Consider the following 23057-nt stretch of genomic DNA (forward strand, 5'->3'; position numbering starts at 1 on the left):
CTATAGGAAAAACAACAAACAAAAACTTCCCTCAAGAATTCAACACAGAGCAAGACAAATCCAAAACACAATCTATTAAATCCAATGCACTATTAAAGGTTTATCAGCTGCGTACAAGGGAGTGGTTGCTGACTCACATTGAGTTTCTCGCGTATTCCACCCATGACGTCACAATTTACGATTCATCAAAAACAAATGCCTGTAGAAGCTGAACGAGACGGCCTATCAAGATATAAAAAAATACGGGTCTCTTATTTTTTGTTTCTCTTTCTATTGCACCAAACTTGTTTTTAACTCGAACTGCTCCTTTAATATACCAGAACGAAAGATTCTACATTGAATCTAGATAGAGGAAACTTTGATACACAAAGGTATTTTATAGTAATGCAATCTATAACATTAACAAAAAACATCCTAGATATAGTTTTGCACAAAAATGATCATGAAAATAACCGTTAGTAATGAATTAAAAATGTAGAAAATTATTTAGATTCATTGTATTGGCAACATTAATACCAGTTTCGAGAAGATTGAGACAACACACTAATAAGGTGCTGGGTATACACGTACGAGGAGCGTCCAATAAGTTATCTATCTAGATAGGAATGAATACAGATAGGCTCGCCTGGTCATCACTGTTTTTTGATGTAGGTCTATGCACCGTCGCCGCTTTGTGGGCAGCGAAGAAATATCAGAGAAAAGAAATAGTCTTTGCCATGACCTGCAAACCACTGGGAAACAGTCTGTTGGAACTTCTTCGGGCGGCGGGGTATCGTGGTGTTTCCACTGCATGGACTTTTGCTTGCTCTCAGGATCCCAAAGTGGATCCAGGTTTCGTCACCTATCACCAGCTGCAAATCCATTGTTCGCGTGTAACACAAACACACTGCTCTCGGCCACTGCATTGCTCCGACTGACTTCAAACTGCACAGCGCCGTTCCCCACAGTGGCCTTGGTCATATGCTCCGCTCCTCCCTCCCTGTCTAGATAGATAACTTATTGGACGCCCCTCATATATTTATTGTTATTTACTACAATTACAATTTAAGGTATCATCAATTTTCTCTTCACTGACAAAGAAAAATATATACTCAATGATGTTTGGGACACAATATTTTGCTCAAAGAACATAATGAGCATGTAAAGGAGATTCCGTATTAACAAGCACTAAACAGACCAGCAGAAGATTGCAGGAAGACAAGCTGAAATGATCATTTGAAATAATCAAATCTACCCATTAAGGTAGGGAATATAGTACTGAACTACGCTCAAAATGCGTACATGTTATAGTTACTACAAACCATTCTTAATTATAAATGTTCTTTCTAAATTCTATGCATGTATTACATACTAACTGTACTTACGGGACCAAAAATGTGAGCACCCAAAATTCTATCGGTATTTTTATCTCCTAAAATCTTGACTAATCCTTCAGCTTCAAGATTGGTCTTGGCTCTGCTGTTTGCTGCAAATGGGAACTTTCCTACTTTGTATTCAACACCCTATACAAAAGAAAGAGTTCGCATAATGTGAAATATGACAGTTTCTTAACGGATATGAAACATTCCATTTAGAAACAGGAAATTAAATTATGATACATAAATAAAAGGCCTATCCGGTTTGCCATACGGACCAGACTGTGCCATGTGATCAGGTCAAAAGTCACATTGCGTGCTAAATCGAGTCTGGAGATTCCAAATCAAGTTGGGAGATATTTCCAGCACGCAACCTCCGCGTGGGGCGTCCTGAGTAATTCGAAGAAGATCAATATTCTTTATCATTATTCTTGATTTTACTCAAACAACTTGACATTTGACAATGTTCTATCTATATTTACCTTACGTGCTATACTTTGTTTTTAAGCTCTTCATTATGTCTTTGTAATAAGCTTTCAATTAGCCATCTCCTTAATATAATCGGCGAAGTTTGAGGATGCTGTTGCGAGGCTTATGTTATCAAAATTATATTTGAATTTTAAGTACCTTTCCAATATGTATGTTTGTTTCTTTGTTGAAGTCTATTGTTCTTTTTAGCACCGAGGCTACATGTGACGAAAACCTATAGTAAAATATAGAATCCGAACCACTAAAATACAAATATAATGTTGGAAATGTGCAAAGCTTATTTATTATTGTTATATTTGGTCTAACTTCTATAACGTTCGCTATTTGTTCTTTATACTTGTATATTCCAATCTAAATATTATATTTTATAAAAACAATTGATTATGTTTTTGAGATATGTGGACGAATTCATTTTTTTCATTGATTTTTCCATTGAGTTTAGTGTTCATCTTTCGTGATTTTTTTATACTATGTTCCATGCATTTTAGAACAATTTCTTTTTTGAATGTGGAATCTACATGGTCTGTTCTGAATTTCAGCCATCTCCCTCTTTTGGTTTTTGAGATAAGTGGAGGAATTATTTGTTTGTCATTCATTTTCCATTAGCATTAATGTTAAGGTTTCGTGCTTTTTTTGACTATGTTCCATCTATTTTAGGACAATTTGCTCTTGGAATATAGAATCTACATAGTCCCTTCTACATTTGAGCTAAATTTCAACCGTCTCCCCCAAAGTCTGTTCACATCATTGCAACTAGATAGGCCCTTAACACAGCTGGAACGAAATACACAGTAGAACGTCCTTTTAAAAAAAGACATTTATCACTAAAACTACAAACAAGCTTAATGAGCTCCATCGCGGCTACACGGTTAGCGTACGCGTCTACGGTGCGGAAGGCCCGGGTTCGATTCCTGGTGGAAGCTCATATGGCTCGGATTGTACGTTAAGCTGTAGGTGCAAGTCTCAAATAGCCTCGGTGCCGAAAGGACCACTAAACTCAAGATCAACCACCCAACAATCTCTTAGTTCTTGCTGTGTGGAAAGCTGTTATTTCTTGAGGTTCACTTAAAAATAATAATTTGTGTTTATAAACTAGCTTGTCCGACACATCGAACCTTTAAGTCTATTCTACATTTTTTTTACGTTAATAACTCTTTCAAGTATATATATTAAGTTTTGCTCTAAGCTTAACAATTCAACAGTTTAACATGTCCAAGGGCACCGATCCTGGGGGGGGGGGAGGCTCCCCAAGGCTCATGTGGGCTCCCGCATTATATCTATGAATATATAGTATTTGACATAATTTCAATGCAATTTGTCTTAAAATCCTCATATATAGGTACAGATGGTGATCAGAAAAATGGAAACACCTGTAGTTGGCAACATGTCAGATGTATGGGTTGGCAGTGGTGTTGTGGCGCCCGCAGCGCCGGACCGTTGGTGGTGGTGTGTTAGGTCAGTCTCCATACTACGTCAGGCACAGTGGAACTGCAGTGTCCAGTGGCTGCAGCAGACGGAGGTAGTGTAAAATGGGAGTCCTCTCAGATTTTCAAAGAGGGCAAATTGTTGGTGCGCGGTTATGTGGAGTGAGTGTGACGGCAGTGGCTACTGTGTTAGGTGTGTCGCGTGGGACAGTGGCGAAAGTGATGACGGCCTACACAACACACGGGAAAAACACATCTGGGAAGCGGAACAGTGGGCGAAAGAAAATCATGAGTGACAGGTCACGCCGGGTATTAAAGCACATTGTCACGCAGAACCGTCGTGCCACTGCGGAGCAAGTGACGGAGGAACTCAATCAGGACCTCCCCCACCCTGTTTCGACAATCACAGTCCGCCGCGAATTACATGACATGAACTTACGGGGTCGTGTTGCACGGACCAAACCGCTCATCAGGGACCATAACGCTTTCGCACGCCGCAAATGGTGCCGCGACCATGCAACTTGGACCGTTGAGGACTGGAAACGTGATATGGTCGGATGAGTCATCCCTCACCCTATTCCTAACCACAGGCCGTGTTTATGTGTGGAGAACGCCCAAAGAAGCTTATGACCTGCAGTGTCTCCGCCCAACTGTGAAACATGGTGGCGGCTCGGTGATGCTGTGGGCCGCAATATCATGGTTTTCATTGGGTCCTGTGGTCACACTTAGCGGACGAATCACTGCCAACGATTATGTCGTAATTTTAGGAGACCACTTGCATCCTATGGTTCGGATGTTGTTCCCGGACAATGAAGCCATCTTCCAGGATGATAATGCACCCATTCACACAGCTGGCGTTGTTGCAGCGTGGTTTGAATAACATCGAGATGAAGTTCAACACCTCCCCTGGCCCGCCCAATCCCCAGATCTCAACATAACTGAACATCTGTGGTCCGTCTTTGAAACACGACTCCGGCGACGATTTCCACCTCCATCCTCTCTCATAGAACTGGCCGATGCCCTGCACAAGGAATGGTGTAAAATTCCACTTGCTACCATTCACGACCTTTATGCCTCCATCCCACGTCGCATCAAGGCTGTTCTGAAGGCGAAAGGTGGCCCGACACCATATTAATCTGGTAAGTTGCAATTTCGTTCAGGTGTTTCCATTTTTCTGATCACCATCTGTATATACCTTCTGCATCTGAATGCCCCCCCCCCCCCAATTTACAGAGAAATTGGAGCCCTTGAACATGTCTAAGGATTTCTAATATACCAGAAATGAAAGATTGAATGCGTAAAATTCGCAATTTGTTTCTCTCAGAAGACCGTTTAGTCTTTGAAGCACATCACATGCTTTGTTTAAAAATATCTGTTCTAAGAGAACATGGAGGTGATTGCTAAAAATTCAAACATTACAATTACATCGTAAATCAGATGTTCAAAGACGATTTCAGAATATTGACTTGGATGGTACTATTCAGAGATGAAACAAGTGATACTATAATTACCGTGACTGCTTCCAAACACAATGATCACTACTCAATAACTGATCGATTTATTTTGCTTTATGACCTCATGAAACAATGAAATTATGGAAAACTGAATCTACCACTTATGTAGGCTCCAATTCACACACAAACTTTAATCCAGTGCACCGACATCATTTCACATAGAAGAGACACTATCTTGTCTCCAAGAAGCCTCCCTAAGTTTCAGCACACAATAGAAGTGATAATAGGATGTCAAGAATGAAATTTTGTTACTGTTCTCTCGTGTCGAACAGGTATCAACATCTTAGCATACAGTATGATAAAGGGACATTAGTAGAGAGTAATACACTACATCCTTGAGCCCTCACCATGGTCTAGTGGCTTTGGTTCACGGGGTTCCACTGGAAGAACTTTGAAATTCGAACGAATTACGAAGGTTTGAATTCCACCTTAGAGTGTAGGTCTCTCATATAGCTTCCGTGCTGAAAATGACGACCTGCTACGTGACATGACCACGTAACCTTCCAACACTTGATGACTCTAACAATGTTTGATGAACAGTATAAATTGTGTAGTTCCTCGTTATGAAGTTTCCGCCATTCCCCACTCCCGTTCCTCTTGGGCCCGAATATTCATTTCAGGATCTTCTTCTCAAATACTTTCAATCTACTTCTTTCTTCAGTGCAAGCAACCATGTTTCACTACCATACAACAAAAGACACATAACTATCGGTTTATACATTTTATTTATTCTAAACCTAGTTTTAATTTCACGCCACAAATTTTTAAAATTACTATTGTGTCAACGAAATTTACTTGTATGATTTAAAAAAAATGGAAAATACTGCTTGTGTTCCTTGAAATGTTCTGAAAGGCTTACAATAATTGGAGCGAGCGAAAAATCGTTACATAAAGCAAGCTCAGGACAAAAGTAAGTACGACGGGTGTTGGGAAAGTCTTGTCTACTTACTTCTATTTTCTTTTTTAGGTGAATGAAAGCAACTTGACCATAAAGGACAAGCATATTTAAGAAGGTGGACAAGATTTTAAAGGAAAATGTCAAGTGACCGGGTCACCAGTCTCCACAAGTGCACAAGTTGAGCAAAACCCAGAAAACACTAATTTAGAACAAAGACATGCAATTCGTTTTTTCTTTCGTAAGGGTGTCAGTATTAATGAAATTCATCAAAGCTTGGTGGAAGTGTCTGGTGACGATGCACTGTCGCATCGACAGGTAACACTGTGAATAAGCTCATTTAAGTGTGGTAAAACAAACGTCGAAGGAGTTCACGAAAGACTATGCCAACCAGATGGTACTCGTATTTCGGTGAACAACCAACACCGTTATCTCTTGCTTTCTACACTGGTTGCTTTTTAATCACGTAGCACCATTGTCTTACGATGCTGGATTAACACCAAACATTCTATGCCCTATCACGAATCAAACCCAGGGGCATCAAAATTAAAGATAAAGTTCAATTTCCATTCTGCTACACGAATAGTTTTAGGAGCCATCTCTAGGTTTTAAGTTCTATTTGGACAAAGTACTACAAAATTACCCATCGTTCCTACCCAATTAGTCTGTTAACAATTATCACTTAACATAAGGTAACTGCAGGTATATAATACGCTAGCGCAGCTAAATATGCCAAGTGTTCAGTGCTGGGACATTTCCCACGAAATCCGCTAGAATGCGCCTCCAATATGTGCCATGGACTTGGGCAAATCCCATTAATGAATACTCTGGGAGACAGCGCTAAGACCGCCACGACGTGCAGTGTTGTTTGCTTCGGGAGGGTTCCGTGGAAGGACGTTATTATTTCAATAGAGGTAAGAATCCATTATTAGTACCCTACTAACTCAGAACGTTGCCGATTGTTTACAGCAATGTACTCCTTATCTCGTGTCCGTCTAGCAACACTCTTTTCTAAGTGTAACCTCAGTATTTGTGATTCCATGCCTACTAAATCAATACCAAGCATGATGCAACCAAATACGCCAGGGCTTGTGCAGGACTGACTGCAGAAGACAAAAATGTTTTAATTTATTCCACATGTTCCATGTAATATTGGTGTAGTTTTTTTTTTTTTTTTTTTTTTTAAGTCACAGTACAGTGACACTGTTTGTTTATCTTCTTATGGACAAAACTTTTCAGTTTGGAGGTTCATTTCAATTTTGGAGATCATTGTTTTTACATTTTAATTTTTATCTTCATGTTGTATTTTGGTTATTCTATTTTTTGCTTCAGCCATGTTGTGTAGTAATATTTGAGTTCGTATAATAAAGATGATGTAAGCAGTCGCAAGATTTATTACATGTTTCTAGTAGTATCCTAGACTTGGCGTAATTACCTGCACGTGTTGGAAAATACGGCATTTTGTAACACTTTTTTTTCTTTTACCTTGGGTACAAGACAGATGTGAGTGGCAACATTGCCACATTTTTGTTACATGCGAAAAGGGTACTCTACAACGCACATGTCTTGTTCTTTGTGTTTCATGAAAAATTAAGGCCTTAAAAAATCCAACACTCTTAACATGGCGTATTTACCTGCACCTACCTTATGAGGTTTCTACATAAGAGGAAATAAACGTTATCTAACGAATAGGTTCACTTACATCATTTTTAAGATCTTCCTCACTTCTGCCCACCCAGGCGACTTCTGGATGCGTGTAAATAACAGAAGGTACACAGTTATAATCTATGTGAACTGGGCCACCAGCAATACCCTCAACACATATTATGCCCTCATCTTCAGCTTTATGGGCTAACATTGGACCGTGGATACAATCTCCTATCGCAAAAATACTGAAACGAATTAACAAGAATATAGCATCAATATTTATACGTATTATTTTATTTTATAATTACATTAATACATGAACCTAGGTTGTAAACCATCCTGTTTATTTTTTAAACAGAGATGCTTGAAAGAAGACTACTACCTAATGAATAAAGACCACCAGTTGTGGCAAAATGAAACCTTGAAAATGACAGGTAAAAACGATCAAGTATATTTTTAAAATGCCGTTAAGAACGGAGTTTGTATTGTAAAAATTGATGTATTCAACGTATTTTTATATCATTAATTTACCAGCAGCTCACACTAAAATGCGTTAATCTACATTAATGATTTACATAGCACTAATTAATAAGTAAGACTTTGAAAGTACTAACATATAACGAGAAAACATCAAAACGAAGAAAAAATAGAAAGAAAAATTACAAATCACAGAAAGTAAATCAAACATAAAACTGGTGGAAATAGCAAATATTTAACTTGTTAATGATATCATAAGCATTTGTGTATACGTTAAGATACATTTGAAGCACGAAATTAAACTTCAACCTCTATCGTTGTGACAGGATTATATTTCAAGCACGTTAAAACCATGGAATATACAGCAACATCAACTATATTTTCCATGACTTATGAACGCCAGAGTTTGCGAACAATTTTCCCACAGCTTACGAACAATATAAAAGGGGACACCGTAACCTAGTGGTTAGAGCGTTGTTCAAGGGTTAGATTCCCGGCCGGTGCTTCCCAATTTTCGGCGTCCACCCAGCGTCATGCGGCAAACTGGGAAGTCGACGGCTACTAAGTCTAGAAAGCTCCCGATGCGCCTGCTAGAGAACATGTGTTCGTCGCTAGACTCGACTTAGTTCAGCCGGTCGCTAACAGATGGCGTTGGAGTGGCTCAGGTCCATAACGGCTGTCATGTCAGGGTTAGGTTTTTACGAACAATATTTTGGAAGACGAATGCACAGATATGCTTGTACCAACAATTCCAGCGCGTCTAGCAGTGTTTATGTGCATCTCTCAAAAGCTACTTCTTATTCTCTTCGTAATTTTTGAGTTTTTTCTACCCTTAATACCTTTTGTGACTTATTGGTCTTTAAAAAGGACGTTATTTTCGTTCTATATTCATCACACTTAAAAACGTAAAAAATACATACCGGTACAGTATCACGTTTCCGTGGCTAGAACGGATCAATTGTTTTTACATTAATTTCAATTTTTACATTAATGGAGGCAATAATTTCGGTTTACGAACAGCGTTATGTAATCCGTGGGTCCACAGTATTTAATTGGTCATCCATGATTTATCCGCTCCGGTGAGGATCGTTAAATTTCATATCTCACAGGTGATCTGTACCGCACAATAACTGTTACCAATGCGCGTTATTTCTAGTGGAAGGGTGAACAAAACTTAAGAAGCGTACAATAGGAAATAGGCCAATGATAGTCAGATCGTGTATTTAGCCCTTCATGACGCAGGTGCTATCAGTCTACATCCTTTCCTGTATCTAGTACCTTCCTGGAGGTCAGCTAATGAAAGAAAATGAGCACCAGTTTCATAAGAAAAATTATTGTATACGTCTTTGAAGTGCCAACGGACGTCAACTGATCAGAAGTTATATCATCGTCACTGGAGCAGGATGGGGTTGCCTACTTCATAGGCACTATGATTCACTGTACATATACGTACTATAAAATTTGACCCCCAACTAAATCCTCCTTGAGTCGAAAACTGAAAAAGGCTTCCTACGCGGTTCGATTTGTACAAAATTTAATACCTGTAGATGAACCCTTTTTATGCGAAAATCTTACAACAATCACACACAAATTATTTATTATTAGAGATGAATGTACTTCTTTACTTTAGCGATAACATTTGAAGGTGTGTATCCAAACAGATTATTGTTTTGACATATAATGAAAGATGGAAATTATTAAGTTAATTTGTAGCACTACTTAAAAGTTGTGGACTGTATGTATAGGCTACTGACATTAGAATAAAGAAAATACAATGCACAAACACGAGTCTTCTACACGAGAGCACAACACAACATTCCCCAAAAATGCAGGAGGTGGCCTAACGGTATTTTGGGAAAAGACAAGAGAGTAAGAGGCTACAAATAGGAACAAAATTGACCAGGAGAGACATCTGGACAGACAGGAAAACTGACACTACAAATATATTTTGTTCCAAGTTTTGGAAATGCTGACAGTAGGCTGAAACACTGCAAAACATAAACCTCCTTTGTATTCTTATTTTTATGAAACAGGTAGACCCAAACAGAAGGGTTAGTGAAACATTGTTCGCAGTTTCCTTCGTTCTACACGTCTTACTTTCGTTTTACCTGTATTCGAACTTTGGGACTAGAAACCGACATATTTTATATGTATGAAGTAAATAAATAAATAATAAATAAAAGCCTACCTACCACATCATCTAGTTCAGAATAACGATTATTTGGTTTCATTTTCTGTTGTATTTATTCTGATTTAACCGATAGTTTTATTTTCCATGCAAATACCTGTGATCTTGACTAATTTTAAACAACATACATCCCCTACCTCATTTGCACCCGAACTATTAATGATCACCACCTTTAATTTGTTTCCTTCGGTTCCGTGGTTAATAAGAATGAACTGATGTGTGAACTAATCGTCTCTCTCTCTCTCTCTCAAGGACACACAGCCTTGGAATGGCATTTTCCACACTTTCCTCTAGTGATTTACTTCTACGAATATTTTAAAGCTTAATACGTTGATCAGAAATATTCCCAGTGAATAGTGAAACTGTTAGGAATAGTGAAACATGTCTTACTTGGGAATAACAGTCTGGAACCTTGAATTGACAGGAATCCTTCCCTTTTCGTCTCGTTCAATACCCATTTCTTCGAGACCTAGATTATGGGTATACGGACGCCTACCAATGCAAACAAGAAGAACTTCACAATCCAACTGAAATTATAAAAAGAAATCAATTATAAATATTTCATAAACTAATAAATAAACTACGTATTATATTAATTGGTTCCGTGACATGCAAAGCTACGTTGTTCGAGATCTATTTACAATGAGTTTAAACTGAATTTGTTCATCTCAAACATTTAGAATAATCAACAATGATCAATATTTGCTTACTTCTAAAAATATGAATTGGCAATCTATAAGGTTTTTTTTTTTTTTTTTTTATTTTTTTTTATTTTTAACTTTAGATTAGGATTGCTAATACATTGTTCAAAACTTCGATATAAGAAATATTTCTTATACATAATTTCTAGACATCAAAATTGTTTCACGGATTTTTTTCTCCGGTTTGTCCGGGGAGTAGCAGGACTCATTTTCCCTCGCCAAAACGTGATGAAGGAGGCGGATGATACTGCGCTGGTTGGGTGGTGGTGGGGTCTTAGCTACCAGCGCACCAGTCGTTCCCAAGACTTCACGGAGTATAGATGAGTTTAAGGTGAACTCCTTTCAAGGTGTCTGTCATATCCACAATGAATCGTTTGTTAGAGCAGCGTTACGCGGTGAAGTTTTGCGTCAAAGTCGTAAAACTGCGAGTGAGTCCCATGACATGATCAAAACTGCTTATGGGAATGATGCCCGCATCCTCCAGCAATTGCTGGATTACGGAGGCTTCATCACGACAATGCTCCGAGACACACCGCTTTTTGCTGTCATGGACTTCCTCACCAAACATGGCATCACATAGCTTCCCCAGCCACCCTACAGCCCAGATGTCGCTCCTGCTGGACATCTCTCCCTCCGTCTGGAAAGAGCCATGAAAGGACGGCTCGGTCCAGGCTATTCAAGAGATCGTTAAAGAGGGAGCTGAAGAACATTCCAATTTCTGCGTTCCATGGGGCCTTGTGATTGGCAGAGTTGTTGTCATGGACTTCCTCACCAAACATGGCATCACACAGCTTCCTCAGCCACCCTACAGCCCAGATGTCGCTCCTGCAGACTTCTTTCTCTCCCTCCGTCTGGAAAGAGCCATGAAAGGACGGCTCGGTCCAGGCTATTCAAGACATCGTTAAAGAGGGAGCTGAAGAACATTCCAATTTCTGCGTTCCATGGAGCCTTGTGATTGGCAGAGTCGCTGGAAACGCTGTTGATGCAGAAGGGGCACATTTTGAAAACTATTAAGTCGATATGTCAAAATTATGAATAATTAAAAAAAAAAATATCAGTCCTACTACTTTCCGTAGAAACCCTATATATGATCATCATCATGGACTAGTTTTGACTACCTCGAATCCCACACCGTATGCAGGGAGATTAAACAGATTTTACTATTGTAAGCTTCTATTGAATTCTTGGGATATAAAAGCATTAAATTTACCGCAGGAAGCTTCTCGACAGAAAATATGAATTCAGAAGGAGGAGAGTTATGTAACATCATTTTGTGGTACCTGTTCATCACAAACACACATCTGACGATATTTCCATCTTATCTATAATTATTTAATGGTTATCATCTACATAATATATGTTTATTAACTTAAAATCATCTTTCCAAACTTACACCTTTGCCTCATATTATACATCCAGTAAATGGATTCAGAACTTAAGGTCTCTTGGTGTATCATTTTATATTATACAATTGAACTAATTTTTCTTACGAGTTACTTTGATCTAATATGAGACCATTTTAGGGGAAGAGACTTAAAAAAACTGAAGTCGAAAAAATAAGGACCATGGACTTTATGTTACGATTATCTGTGTTGATTTCTATGCTAATTTGAAAGAAAATGTGTGACACGGCCGGAAGACGGGTAGCGTAATGGTTAACGCAACGAAACGTCAGGTGGAGACTCGAGTTTCACTTTCGGCCCAGTCGCACTTTTCTGTCTTTCAAATTGAATATATCTTTACCTACAGTAAAAGTTAGGTAATGGAAAATATCAACATATTATCAAATATATCAACATATCATTAATTCAAGTATTAACTAAAAATACAGAAGGTAGCTCGGTTTATACCGGACACATTGCGAAGGATATTCACCTTACTAGAATCGTAACTACTACCACCACCGAGCAGAGCAGGACGTTTGGGCGCAAAGCAAGCCATGATGAGCTGCTTCGGCGTAGTTGTTCGTTCTTGACTGGTCATTGGGAACTCTGCCATACTGTCATACAGATTCCATATCCTCATTGGAAATAATGCTGTTCTTATGCCGCCCAATTGTATCGTTCCTTTACGTTAGATATATTATAAACGACAAAAATTTGTTTTGGGGTGTCACAGGGTGCCTACAGTAAATTTTATTTGGCCTATTCCTATTTCAATGTAGAGGTAGTGCCTGTAAGTGCCTATTTTTATGAAATCTGAAATAACTTTTTATTGATATAATAGAGTATCAACTGTCCGGCCTAATGGTCATATCAAATAAAAAACATTCAATAAATATTTACTTTCTGAAGCACATTTTTATTCCAAAACCAGCTCTTATTCGTTTCTTCTGACCTCTTGGTACAAACCAGTACTTAATAAATATTCCTTATGTTTTGTAACATGCGTTTTAAGAATTTATTATAGAAAATGAAAATATGTACAGTATTGTACATTTTTTAATATAAATTTAATAGTGACTCAAAAAAATCAAGTAGGCACAGTGTAGTATGAATATACAGTGGCATCTTTAAAATAATTAATCAGTAACGAAAAAGTACGTCTGTTTACAGAAATAACATGTCTTTATTACATATGTCTTATTTTATTAAAAGGAAATGTTCTTTTAAAATTACGGCGCATAGTACGGAGACCGATTAGTTAATAGTTTGCTAGGGTTTGTTCCCATTTCTTTTCAACTGTTAGAGACAAGTTTTGCATAATATGTTAACTTTTGCAAAATGATTTGTGGAAGTTTTTCGAAAATTTCCAATGCCTATTTCCAAACATCCGGGCTCAAGTTATGAAATACAAGGTAAACCTATTTGGATAAAAGGTTTTGCGCTCAAACGACCGCACCCAAATGTCATGGACCCACCACCGATTCCCAGCACTATCAACTATTTCCCGACATCGAACTTCCCATTGAAGCGAACTCTGACAGGCGGAGCACTGACAGGGGAATTTGGTTTCATATTTTCAACAAATCGAAGCTGCAGAAACGCATTAAACTGTTCACCAAGACTATTCACAAGAATGTCTTGAAATGGAATGGCACGAATTCCTACTCCCCGTTCCATTTCTTTATAAGACGCAGATGTATTCTGTCGATATGACTTGAAGCGTTGCTCATACGGATCCTTACCTGGTTGGTGTTAGCATTGTATAACTGAAGATATCGATCCGAAAGATAGGTATTATAATGAATTCCTGGAAGTATCTTGCATTCATTTTCACGTTTTTATCAACCTTGCCTATCGGCACCATCCCCGCATAACTGAATCACGTAACCATAAGCCAATGAGGAAAGCTTTCCCGGCAGTAGCGAACGAAGTTACAGCGGCCTTTGGCACCACACTGACGATATGTCAGCACCAAAATTTGACCAGCAGTAGTTACTTTATTGATTTCAACGACTGTCAACCATTTAGACACCTCCAACTGTTTTCATAGTTTCCTCAGTTCATTTTTCGTTTTACAATGTGATACTGGAACAGAAGAAGTGGGTCGTAGGAACGCAACTCAGCCGTTTACGAAGGGCTGTGTTTACAGTTAACAATGCCAAATTGAATCGCTGACCCATCCCACATTGATTGTATTTTTATGGCATGTCAATCGCCAGATTCCCTGCAGTTGCAGGTATAACTTGAAGTTCTCTCCTGGTCCTTTACGTGATATTTCGCCACAAGCTCCAGATTTGTGTAACAGGCCACAATAGTTTTCGCAGCAGTCAGCCCAAATGTGAAACCATTCTTCCAACACTGATTCGTACAGAAAACATACATGATATACTGACTATTTAATTTAGGCGTGAATTGATGATACTCACCCAATCGCCTACACATTACTAATTGCGACGGCAAACGCATCATTCCCCTAAAGACAGTGGCTTTCCCAATACGGCCCGATATAAACCGAACAACCTTCTGTAACTTATGTGTTTCTTCAAACACAACAAATGTCAGTTATGATATAAACCCGTGATTTGAGGTATACCACAGGTAATTTGAGGAAAATGTGTGACTGGTTTGGGACAGGACTGGGTAGTGTAATGATTAACGCAATGGAGTAGCGAAATATCGAAGACCTGTTCGATTCCAAGCCAAGTGCACATTTTCTTTGAAAATCAACGTAATTTGACTTGTGATAAAAGTTGGGTGTAGGCCTGAGGTATTAATCTTAATAAAGAAGACTGCATAATGTTTTAATCATTCACATCGTCTGCCATCCGAGAGATGTAGCAATACTATTTCCAAGTCATTATTTCTTACTTCAGCCTTCCTTTGGTATTGCTTGTCCACAGACCTGTTTACTCGCATAGTCTTGTAATTACACTGATAAGTACGCACGCAGTACGCACTCCACTTTTGTGTCAAGTAATAGGTAAAGATCAGAATGTGCACGTATTAAAACAAGGGCTATGGATACGAACAAAATAGCTCCTCCAAAATTTACATTAATTTTCGATATTCAAACCTAAAACAAGTAATTCAATTTACTTAAAAGTAAGAAATTGAATCTTTTTCCTACTATTCTACCTCTAAGGCTGAAGGGTGATAGGTGAAAGTGAATGTGATAGTTATAGCAATCCATTGTTTATATATAAATTGTATACCTTTCGGGTCCTCATTAGAAAAACAGATTGCAATATGTGGCAACATCGCAGATAAAGAACTATAGAATAGATCTATTAATCCATCAAACAGTTACGTCGGTTCTTTCCAGTTGGTAATTAAAGTAGATATAGATTGACACTTACTAGCGTAACGATTGATGTAAATGTCTGATGGATTCGTAGAACAATGCAAATAATTCCAAATTAACCTACGACGTTGTTACATAGTGAAGCATTTGATTCTCCATAGCGGCTGAAGGAGGCCGCCGGGGGGGGAAGGGGTATACCATTATATAATATTTTTGCTTTCACCTGTAGAATATCGCTCTACCACCCGTGGGCGCAATTTTTAAACACCCAGTATATATTATGTATATGTAATAAACGTATGCAATGATTAGCGTTCTTGCTTCGCTTCGCAACGTTCTGGGTTGGAATCTGGTAGCCGTCAATTCTATCTGAGGTTCACTAATCAAACGCTGGATGATACCCTTAAGTAGGTCCTGTGTCAGGAAGAGATCAAATGAACATCTTTAAGTTTAACGTCCCCCGGTTAGGCTAAAGGAGACGGCAGGAAGAGATCAATCAATGATATATTGCCAGTTTGGTTGGATAACTTTTGGCCACCATTCAACGAGTTTCAGAATTCCTCGTTGAAACAAGGACCTGTCTTTATAGGCGAAGGTATGTTTCTCATTTGAATTGAAACTTATACCGCAGTTCTTGAGATTTCAATCAGTCCAATGTGAATTGGCTTAACAAATTATATCTACAAGTTCTTACAGTATTGGTGAAATATTAAAATAAACGTACCACTTCTTTTTTAGAAGGATCTTTTGCGTTTTCGATATTGACTTTGACAATACCACCTTCTTTTGAAGCGCCTGTGACTTTGGTATTCAGCTTAAACTTAAGTCCCTGTTTCTGTAAGGTCTTCTGAAGATTCTTCGAGATTTCTCCATCGATACCAATGCCACCAATCGATGGCAAAAATTCTACTAATGTTACATCGCTTCCCAATCGAGACCATACAGAACCCTACAAAAAAAAAAAAAAATGATTAGTTAAAATAACAACTTCATACTATCACGTAAATTTTTATTACTGTTTTATTATTAGAGCCTTGATAATTATAACTAAATGCTTAAATTTAACAGGTTCATTGAAAAGAAATTGGGCAAGCATAGAAACCTTTATCGCTATGCCGAGAAAAACTAAATCTTGATCTCCCTTTTATCAACTGGGTGAGTTATCTATAACTAGTGACGTAAAAGACCTAAGTATTTATTTCAGAGATATAAACACCAGTGTACTTTTTAATTGGTGACACACACAACCGTACGCCTACGATATCGCGACACACTTGTTTGATTTTTTAAATGAAATCGTATGTAAATTACAATAGTCAGTGGCGTACGCAGTTTCATAAAGGGGTTCAAATACTCAATCACCAATCCTTTCAGGATATGCATGATATATATATATATATATATATCTTAACATAATCTTATAATATTTTGCTCAAGGGGGTTGAAACCCCCAAATCCCTTTACGTACGCCACTTATAATAGTGTATAAGCGGTTGAGAACCACTGCACCAGGTAACTACTCTCTAGTAATTTGAGACTGACTTTGATATATATATTCATTGAATAACGCAGTATTTATTATCTAGCTATCTACATTCACTAGCATAGTTTTCCCCACTAACTCTACATTCCCTCTACTATCCCTAAAGTCCAGAATGTATAACGTCGTTGGCTTCCCGCGCTTGGACCTGCTCGTCATTGGGGGTGTGGTAAGAGGATGGCCAATCACCACCTTCCAATCACTGCGCTCAGCGAGTCAAGAGTAACCAGGCTGGCAACTCCCCATAAACGTCACTACAACTTTTCGCGGGAAGCCAACGACGTTATACCTTTCATACTATAGTATAAAAGAACTGACCAATCTCTTCCTACGAATTCTTGAGTAAAAATACTCCTGGCAGCGTCCAAACATAACTACTCGCTAGATTCCAATAAAAGACCAAACCAAACTTTTGGGTGTTTACTCTGATACAAACATAAACATGTACTGTTTGATATATAGACCATGTATATTTGAAGTTTTAAGTACTACAGTCTGTTTAGGTAATCAAGTACAATTTCCACAAAGTTTACCTAATGTAAAAATTATTAATACATTACGAATACATTCGGATAAGTTTAATTGTTTGAAAATATTCAAGTGACCACAACTAGCTTTTTCATCTCGATAACACAACCAGAATAAAACAAGCAATGTATAAGATTCACATAAGCTAATTTTTTAAACTTGTTAGGCTACACGGTATGTAGAAAGGTTATTCCTAATACCTTATTATACATTTGCAACAAAACTAAGACATTTTGATTATTTAAATATGCACGCGGAGTATGTAAAAAGTAATTATTTTTGTAGATATAAATAAAATCAATGTTTCAATATCTATATATATACGGAATACGTGTTGGCAACTCTAATTTCTCCTTTCATTAAAAAATAAAATTAATAAATTACAACTTTGATAACCATTCTGAAAGGAGGTGTATACATACGCCTATATATAAAACGAACTTATCTATACACATCTAGTAAACTAACATTTGCCTTCTAGTCAGAATCACCAGTGAAATCTGAGTTAAAATCATTAAATAATTCTTCAGTTTCAACATAACTAGCAGTCGTTTCCTCATTTTATTTTACGTCGCTCGTTTTTTGTCTGTATCACCTACATATATATCTGGTGTTTGATTCTCAACAGCTAGTGAGTGTTTCGTTAACAATGCTGATCACGGGCATTCTAGTGGTGAAATTTTTTATTGAAATGCTTTCGGTTTCCCTGTCCCCTTCTTTTACTGTGGATCCAACTGATTGTAGAGAAGGTTTTTCTTTTTCTTTCTTTGTTTTAAGCACCAGATGTACCTGGAGTTATACAGATTCGAATGGAGACATCAATTAATTAAGTGATGTATCAAAACCCTTGTTATCAAAGTACTTGGGGATTAGACTTCGGCATCTATGACCATATTAACTTGTAACCCATATGAGAGATGACGTCACTCGGCGATCACACTGTTCGGGGAATTGGAGAGAAAGAAAGGAATGGGGACGTAAGGAAGCGGCCTGGGACAATTATGTTACGTACCATCCCGGCATTTGCCTGGTGTGAATGAGGAAATTCATGAGAAAACTTCACTCAAGATGGCTGGTCTGAAAAAGCTGTTACACTTTTCGACCGAGTGTCCTTACCGGGAATCGAACCCGAGACATCATAGTACTGAGCTCAATTATTGTTGTATGTTCAAACTGAGCGTTCCTATTTACCACCGAGGTTATATAAGACGTGGACATACACTTTAAGGTTGATTCGAACCACCGTAATGGATCGAAATTTCAAAGCTTTCCTACTGGGAATTGAACCGAGACCCCTACACGAAAGGCACTCGTGCTAGCCATTATACAAACGGGAAGGGCTAGTGAATTCATTTGTTGCACACCATTCTACAAAAAATTCCTTGTTCACAATCCTTCCTTGTCCCTATAATTAGTGAACTTTGATGTCAGTAAAACAGAGTTCAATCTCACTTGTTCTCCAACTTCGCAAATGAAATTTACTCCAGCAAGCAATTCTTTACGAATCAGTTTCCAGCCTGTAAAGTGCGATTGAGGAGTTGTGAGACCAGATGAATTGAATCCAGGCCGAATTCAGTTCTTTGTCTAACTATTTCCAATATCGATTGCTCTTTTCTCCGTGAAGTGTGACGATGGTAACTGTTCTGATAGTTAGCTGAACAGATGTAACAGTTTTTTCAGGCCAGCCAACCTGAGTGAAGTTTTTTTTTTTTTTTTTTTTTCTAAGTTTTCCTCATTTCCACCAGGAAAATGCTAGGATGGTACTTAATATACGGGTTCCATGCTGCTTCATCATTCCTTTCTTCCATTCCCTTCCTTTACTTACCTACTCACTGGATATTTACCTGAGCCACGTTGCAGACAGAAATATAATTTCTTCTTTGTTTAAGAGATTATTTTATGACTTTAAACAACGTTTAATACTGTACATAAAAAAAAATAATGTTAGGAAATTGTTTTTACTTTTGCTGTCTTACTCGACTTGACTTATGAATTATCGTAACATACTCTAATGTTGACTTTACGCAAGCAGTATAAGAGCACTTAAAATCTTCTATTTCAGCTTCATCCGATTAGCACATCGAACCGACACGTAACAACCAGAAGTGGGCATTTCCCCCCAAACTTTACTCAATTCCACTTCATGCCATTAGATGATCCCTTACAATCACTCAACCTCAACTCACCCTTGCCACGAACTTACAAGAAAATGCTGAAAGTACTCTAAGATCAATATTCAAAGATTATTTTCAATTACTTCTATTTAGTGTTTCTTTGTATGTACTCGATTTAAATCACTGAGTACAGTACTGAAAAATGTAGTATATCTCGAGTGTAAACTGACCTCGCAACCTGTATTTGGTGTTTATTAAATAAATAAATAAAAGCAATGTATCTATGTATTTAATTGGCTTCCATCTTAACCTAAGGTGATTACATTAACTCAATACTATAGGTGTACTTACCAACTCCACTCCTATAACTCCTGCTCCAATGACTACTAATCTGGGAGGAACACTTTTCAAGGAGAGAGCACCCGTAGATGAAATAATCGTTTCCTCATCAATCTAGGAAGACAACAAAAACTCAATTACGTAATGCTTATGATTAGTCATAACTTTTAGACAGAAGTTTCTCATAATTTTCACATCCCTCTGTATGAGGTTATTTGCTGACATTTTAGTACAGAAAATCTTTGCTAACTAGTGAATTGTTGGGATGGTCATGACGTATTTTTTCTATGCTTTTCAAAGGTCATTTATTTATAAAAACAACAAAGACTGATCAATCATATATTGTCCATTTTGCTATCTTTCAGTGAACTTAAACTGTTTTTATAGGGAAAAATGAACTAAGTGTTAATTTACAGCCTCATCTGAACTGAATGTTAAAGCACGCAAGGAGTTGAGTCAATTTTGAGTTTAACGTCTCTTTCAGCAGCGACGTTATATGAGACAGGACCTACTGATTAACGTGGAATCCAAACCACATGAGCTCCCGCCAGGAATCAAACCCGGATCTACCACGCCAAAGGCTACCACACAAGGAGTTCTGAAGTTTGACGGTGCACGATCAGGCGAGTATGATGAATATAGCAATGTATCTCATCTAAGATCTAGTAATTTTTGACCGGTGATCAAACTTTGGTGTGATTTCGCGTTGTCGTGATTGGGTACAACTTCTTTACGATTAACAAGCTCTGAACATTTCCGGATGATGAATTTACTCAGAGTGTACAACTGCTGATAGCAAATATTCGAATTGATTGTTTGGTTCCTGGTATGAGATCAGAAAAAAATAACACTTTTTAAATTCCACCACACTAAGAGCATAACCTCCCTCTGATAAATGTCTACTTTTGATTTCGTTTCAGGCGAATTATCATGTCAGGCTCAAGACCTTTGCGCATCACACTATTATAATCAATTCACTATCAACAGTAACCAGCTGCTTCAAAACAACTTGCTTTTTCCTCACGTTTAATATGCATATCGTAGATGTTTATACGCACCGACACATTAATTTCTCTGAGTTTATGAGGAACCCAAATATCGACCTTGCTTATGAATCTCAGCTTCTTCAGGTGGTAGTGAGAATGATATTCAATGTTTTTTTAAACTCTCGTGTCATGTTAACTGGTTTGAGTCATTCCGTCAACAGCTTCAGTGGGACTCCTTGACCGAGCAGTATCGTGCAGATTAAAATCATCAGCATGGAATTACTATCGATAGCACTGACGTTACGGTAGAACATTGTCACCGAAACTTTATGCAGCTTTTCACAAGATTGACATGCCTTCTTTACTTTACGGAAGTAAATCAATTATATACGATGAAAATACAGTTTAGTCTTCCATCTTCAACTTATAAAATTTGCAAAATTCGTTTTTTTTTTTTTTTTTTTTTTTTTTTTAAAGGAATGAAGCTACAACTGTCAGCTATCACACTACCTAGCAACAACATTGATGCAAATGACTTACTACTTCCAAAAACAAACTAGCCTCACCCGCTGTAAATATTCATGACTTTTCCGACAAGCTAATATTTGTAAAAGAACATAGCAATAAGCAAAAACACTGTCTTAACAATTACAATTACAGGGAAGATGCACGACTAAGAATGTACGCAATATTTTGAATATCTGGAATAACAACACTGAAATTATAATTCTAGCAGAGAGCTAAGGTTTTATTTTGTTTATTTATTCATTTATTACCACGAAGTTTGACAGATTTGTACGGAGTTTTTCAGACCACCCGCATCCCTCTGGAAATTTTACTAATTAAAACAATATTTCAATAATTTTGTCGTGCTTTATGATTAATGCGATATTCAGCTTCCAGTAAAATGAAAAATAGAACATGGCACCTTTCATCGAGGTTTTGGATTGTACGTTAAAAATAGGTACTTTTGTTTTAAAATGTATTTTTTTACGGTCTTTGAAATGCGACAGTTTGCTCCTAAACCGATATTTGTTTACACAGATAAAGTGATCTGCGCGCGCGCATTAGATCATTTTATGCTTTAAGCACGTGCATTCGGGTCGGTTTCATCACTACACATGGCTAGTACTGAGCTTCTGACATTGCGCATGCAGACAGACGAACCCAATCTACTGCACATGAGCAGGAACAACCTCATCAATTACGCACGCGTAAAGATAAAAACCGACCTAATACGCACGTGAGGAGCATTAAATAACTTAATGTGCGCGCCTAGCACTTTATCTTTGCTAACGAATACTGCGTTCAGAAGCACACAGTCACATTTCAAATGTCATTTATAGGTCATAAGAAGTATTTTAAAACAAAAATTTGCAGATTTTTGAGGCAGAAATCGAAACTGCGATGAAAAGAATGTTCTATTAGAAAATAAAATTTCGGTCTAAATAATGTACTTCTGGTGGAAAAAGGGAAGCTGGAAATTGCATGAATCGATAGAACACAACAAAATTACTGAAATATTGTTGTTAAAAATTCTTCTAATTTAACTAGTAACATTTCCAAAGGAGTACAGGTGGTCTGAGAGGCTCAGTATATGAACATGTTTTAGTCAAGGTTGTGTTCGGGGGATGGGAATATTGGTGGTTATAAAAGTTCTTTTTTATGGGAAATATTAGGAGAATGTAGTACTTGTGTCGTGGACTCCTGAATATTCTTATTTACTAATAAAGTCACACTTCCTCAAAAATTTGAAAACACACTAGATTAAAACGCACGGAGAACTAACCTCGATTCCAGGAAACGGGGTAACTTCTGATCCAGTGGCTATTAAAATGTTTTTTGTCTTCACTACTTCCGAGGCACTGCCGTCTTTCAACACAGTTACTTCATTGGCACCCGTAATCTTTCCATGACCATTAATTAACGTTACCTGAAATACAAGTTCCAATCCATCATTAACTTTGTGAATTATATCCTTGCATCTCTGATTTAAAAAAATCCTCCACATAAAATTTTAACAAGACTTATAATAATCACAGAACTCAAATTACTGAAAAGATATTTGCTCGTTAATTATGTCTGTAAGAATTTCCCTGAAGGATTTCGGCCTCCTATTCAGCTGTTTTGTTCAGCAGATTAAGCCACTCACATGGAGACAGAATCACTTTAAA

At 37.7% G+C, this 23057-nt stretch overlaps 1 protein-coding gene across 1 annotated transcript in view; it reads right to left on the reverse strand.

Moving 5' to 3' along the window:
• The window catches only part of LOC145672867 (dihydrolipoyl dehydrogenase, mitochondrial), a 65737-nt gene that overhangs the window by 12773 nt on the left and 29907 nt on the right, over positions 1-23057 (reverse strand). Inside the window, exons 5-10 of the mRNA XM_081742035.1 lie at positions 22673-22816; positions 19910-20011; positions 16101-16325; positions 10380-10516; positions 7380-7569; positions 1365-1502 (exon numbers count right to left, since the gene is read on the reverse strand). Of these exons, the coding sequence (XP_081598161.1) occupies positions 1365-1502; positions 7380-7569; positions 10380-10516; positions 16101-16325; positions 19910-20011; positions 22673-22816 (936 nt within the window). The remainder of the gene's footprint in view (positions 1-1364; positions 1503-7379; positions 7570-10379; positions 10517-16100; positions 16326-19909; positions 20012-22672; positions 22817-23057) is intronic.

Source organism: Thermobia domestica, chromosome 16 (genome assembly GCF_964235325.1).
Source record: "Thermobia domestica chromosome 16, izTheDome1.hap1.1, whole genome shotgun sequence".
In the NCBI taxonomy this organism is placed as follows: domain Eukaryota; kingdom Metazoa; phylum Arthropoda; class Insecta; order Zygentoma; family Lepismatidae; genus Thermobia; species Thermobia domestica.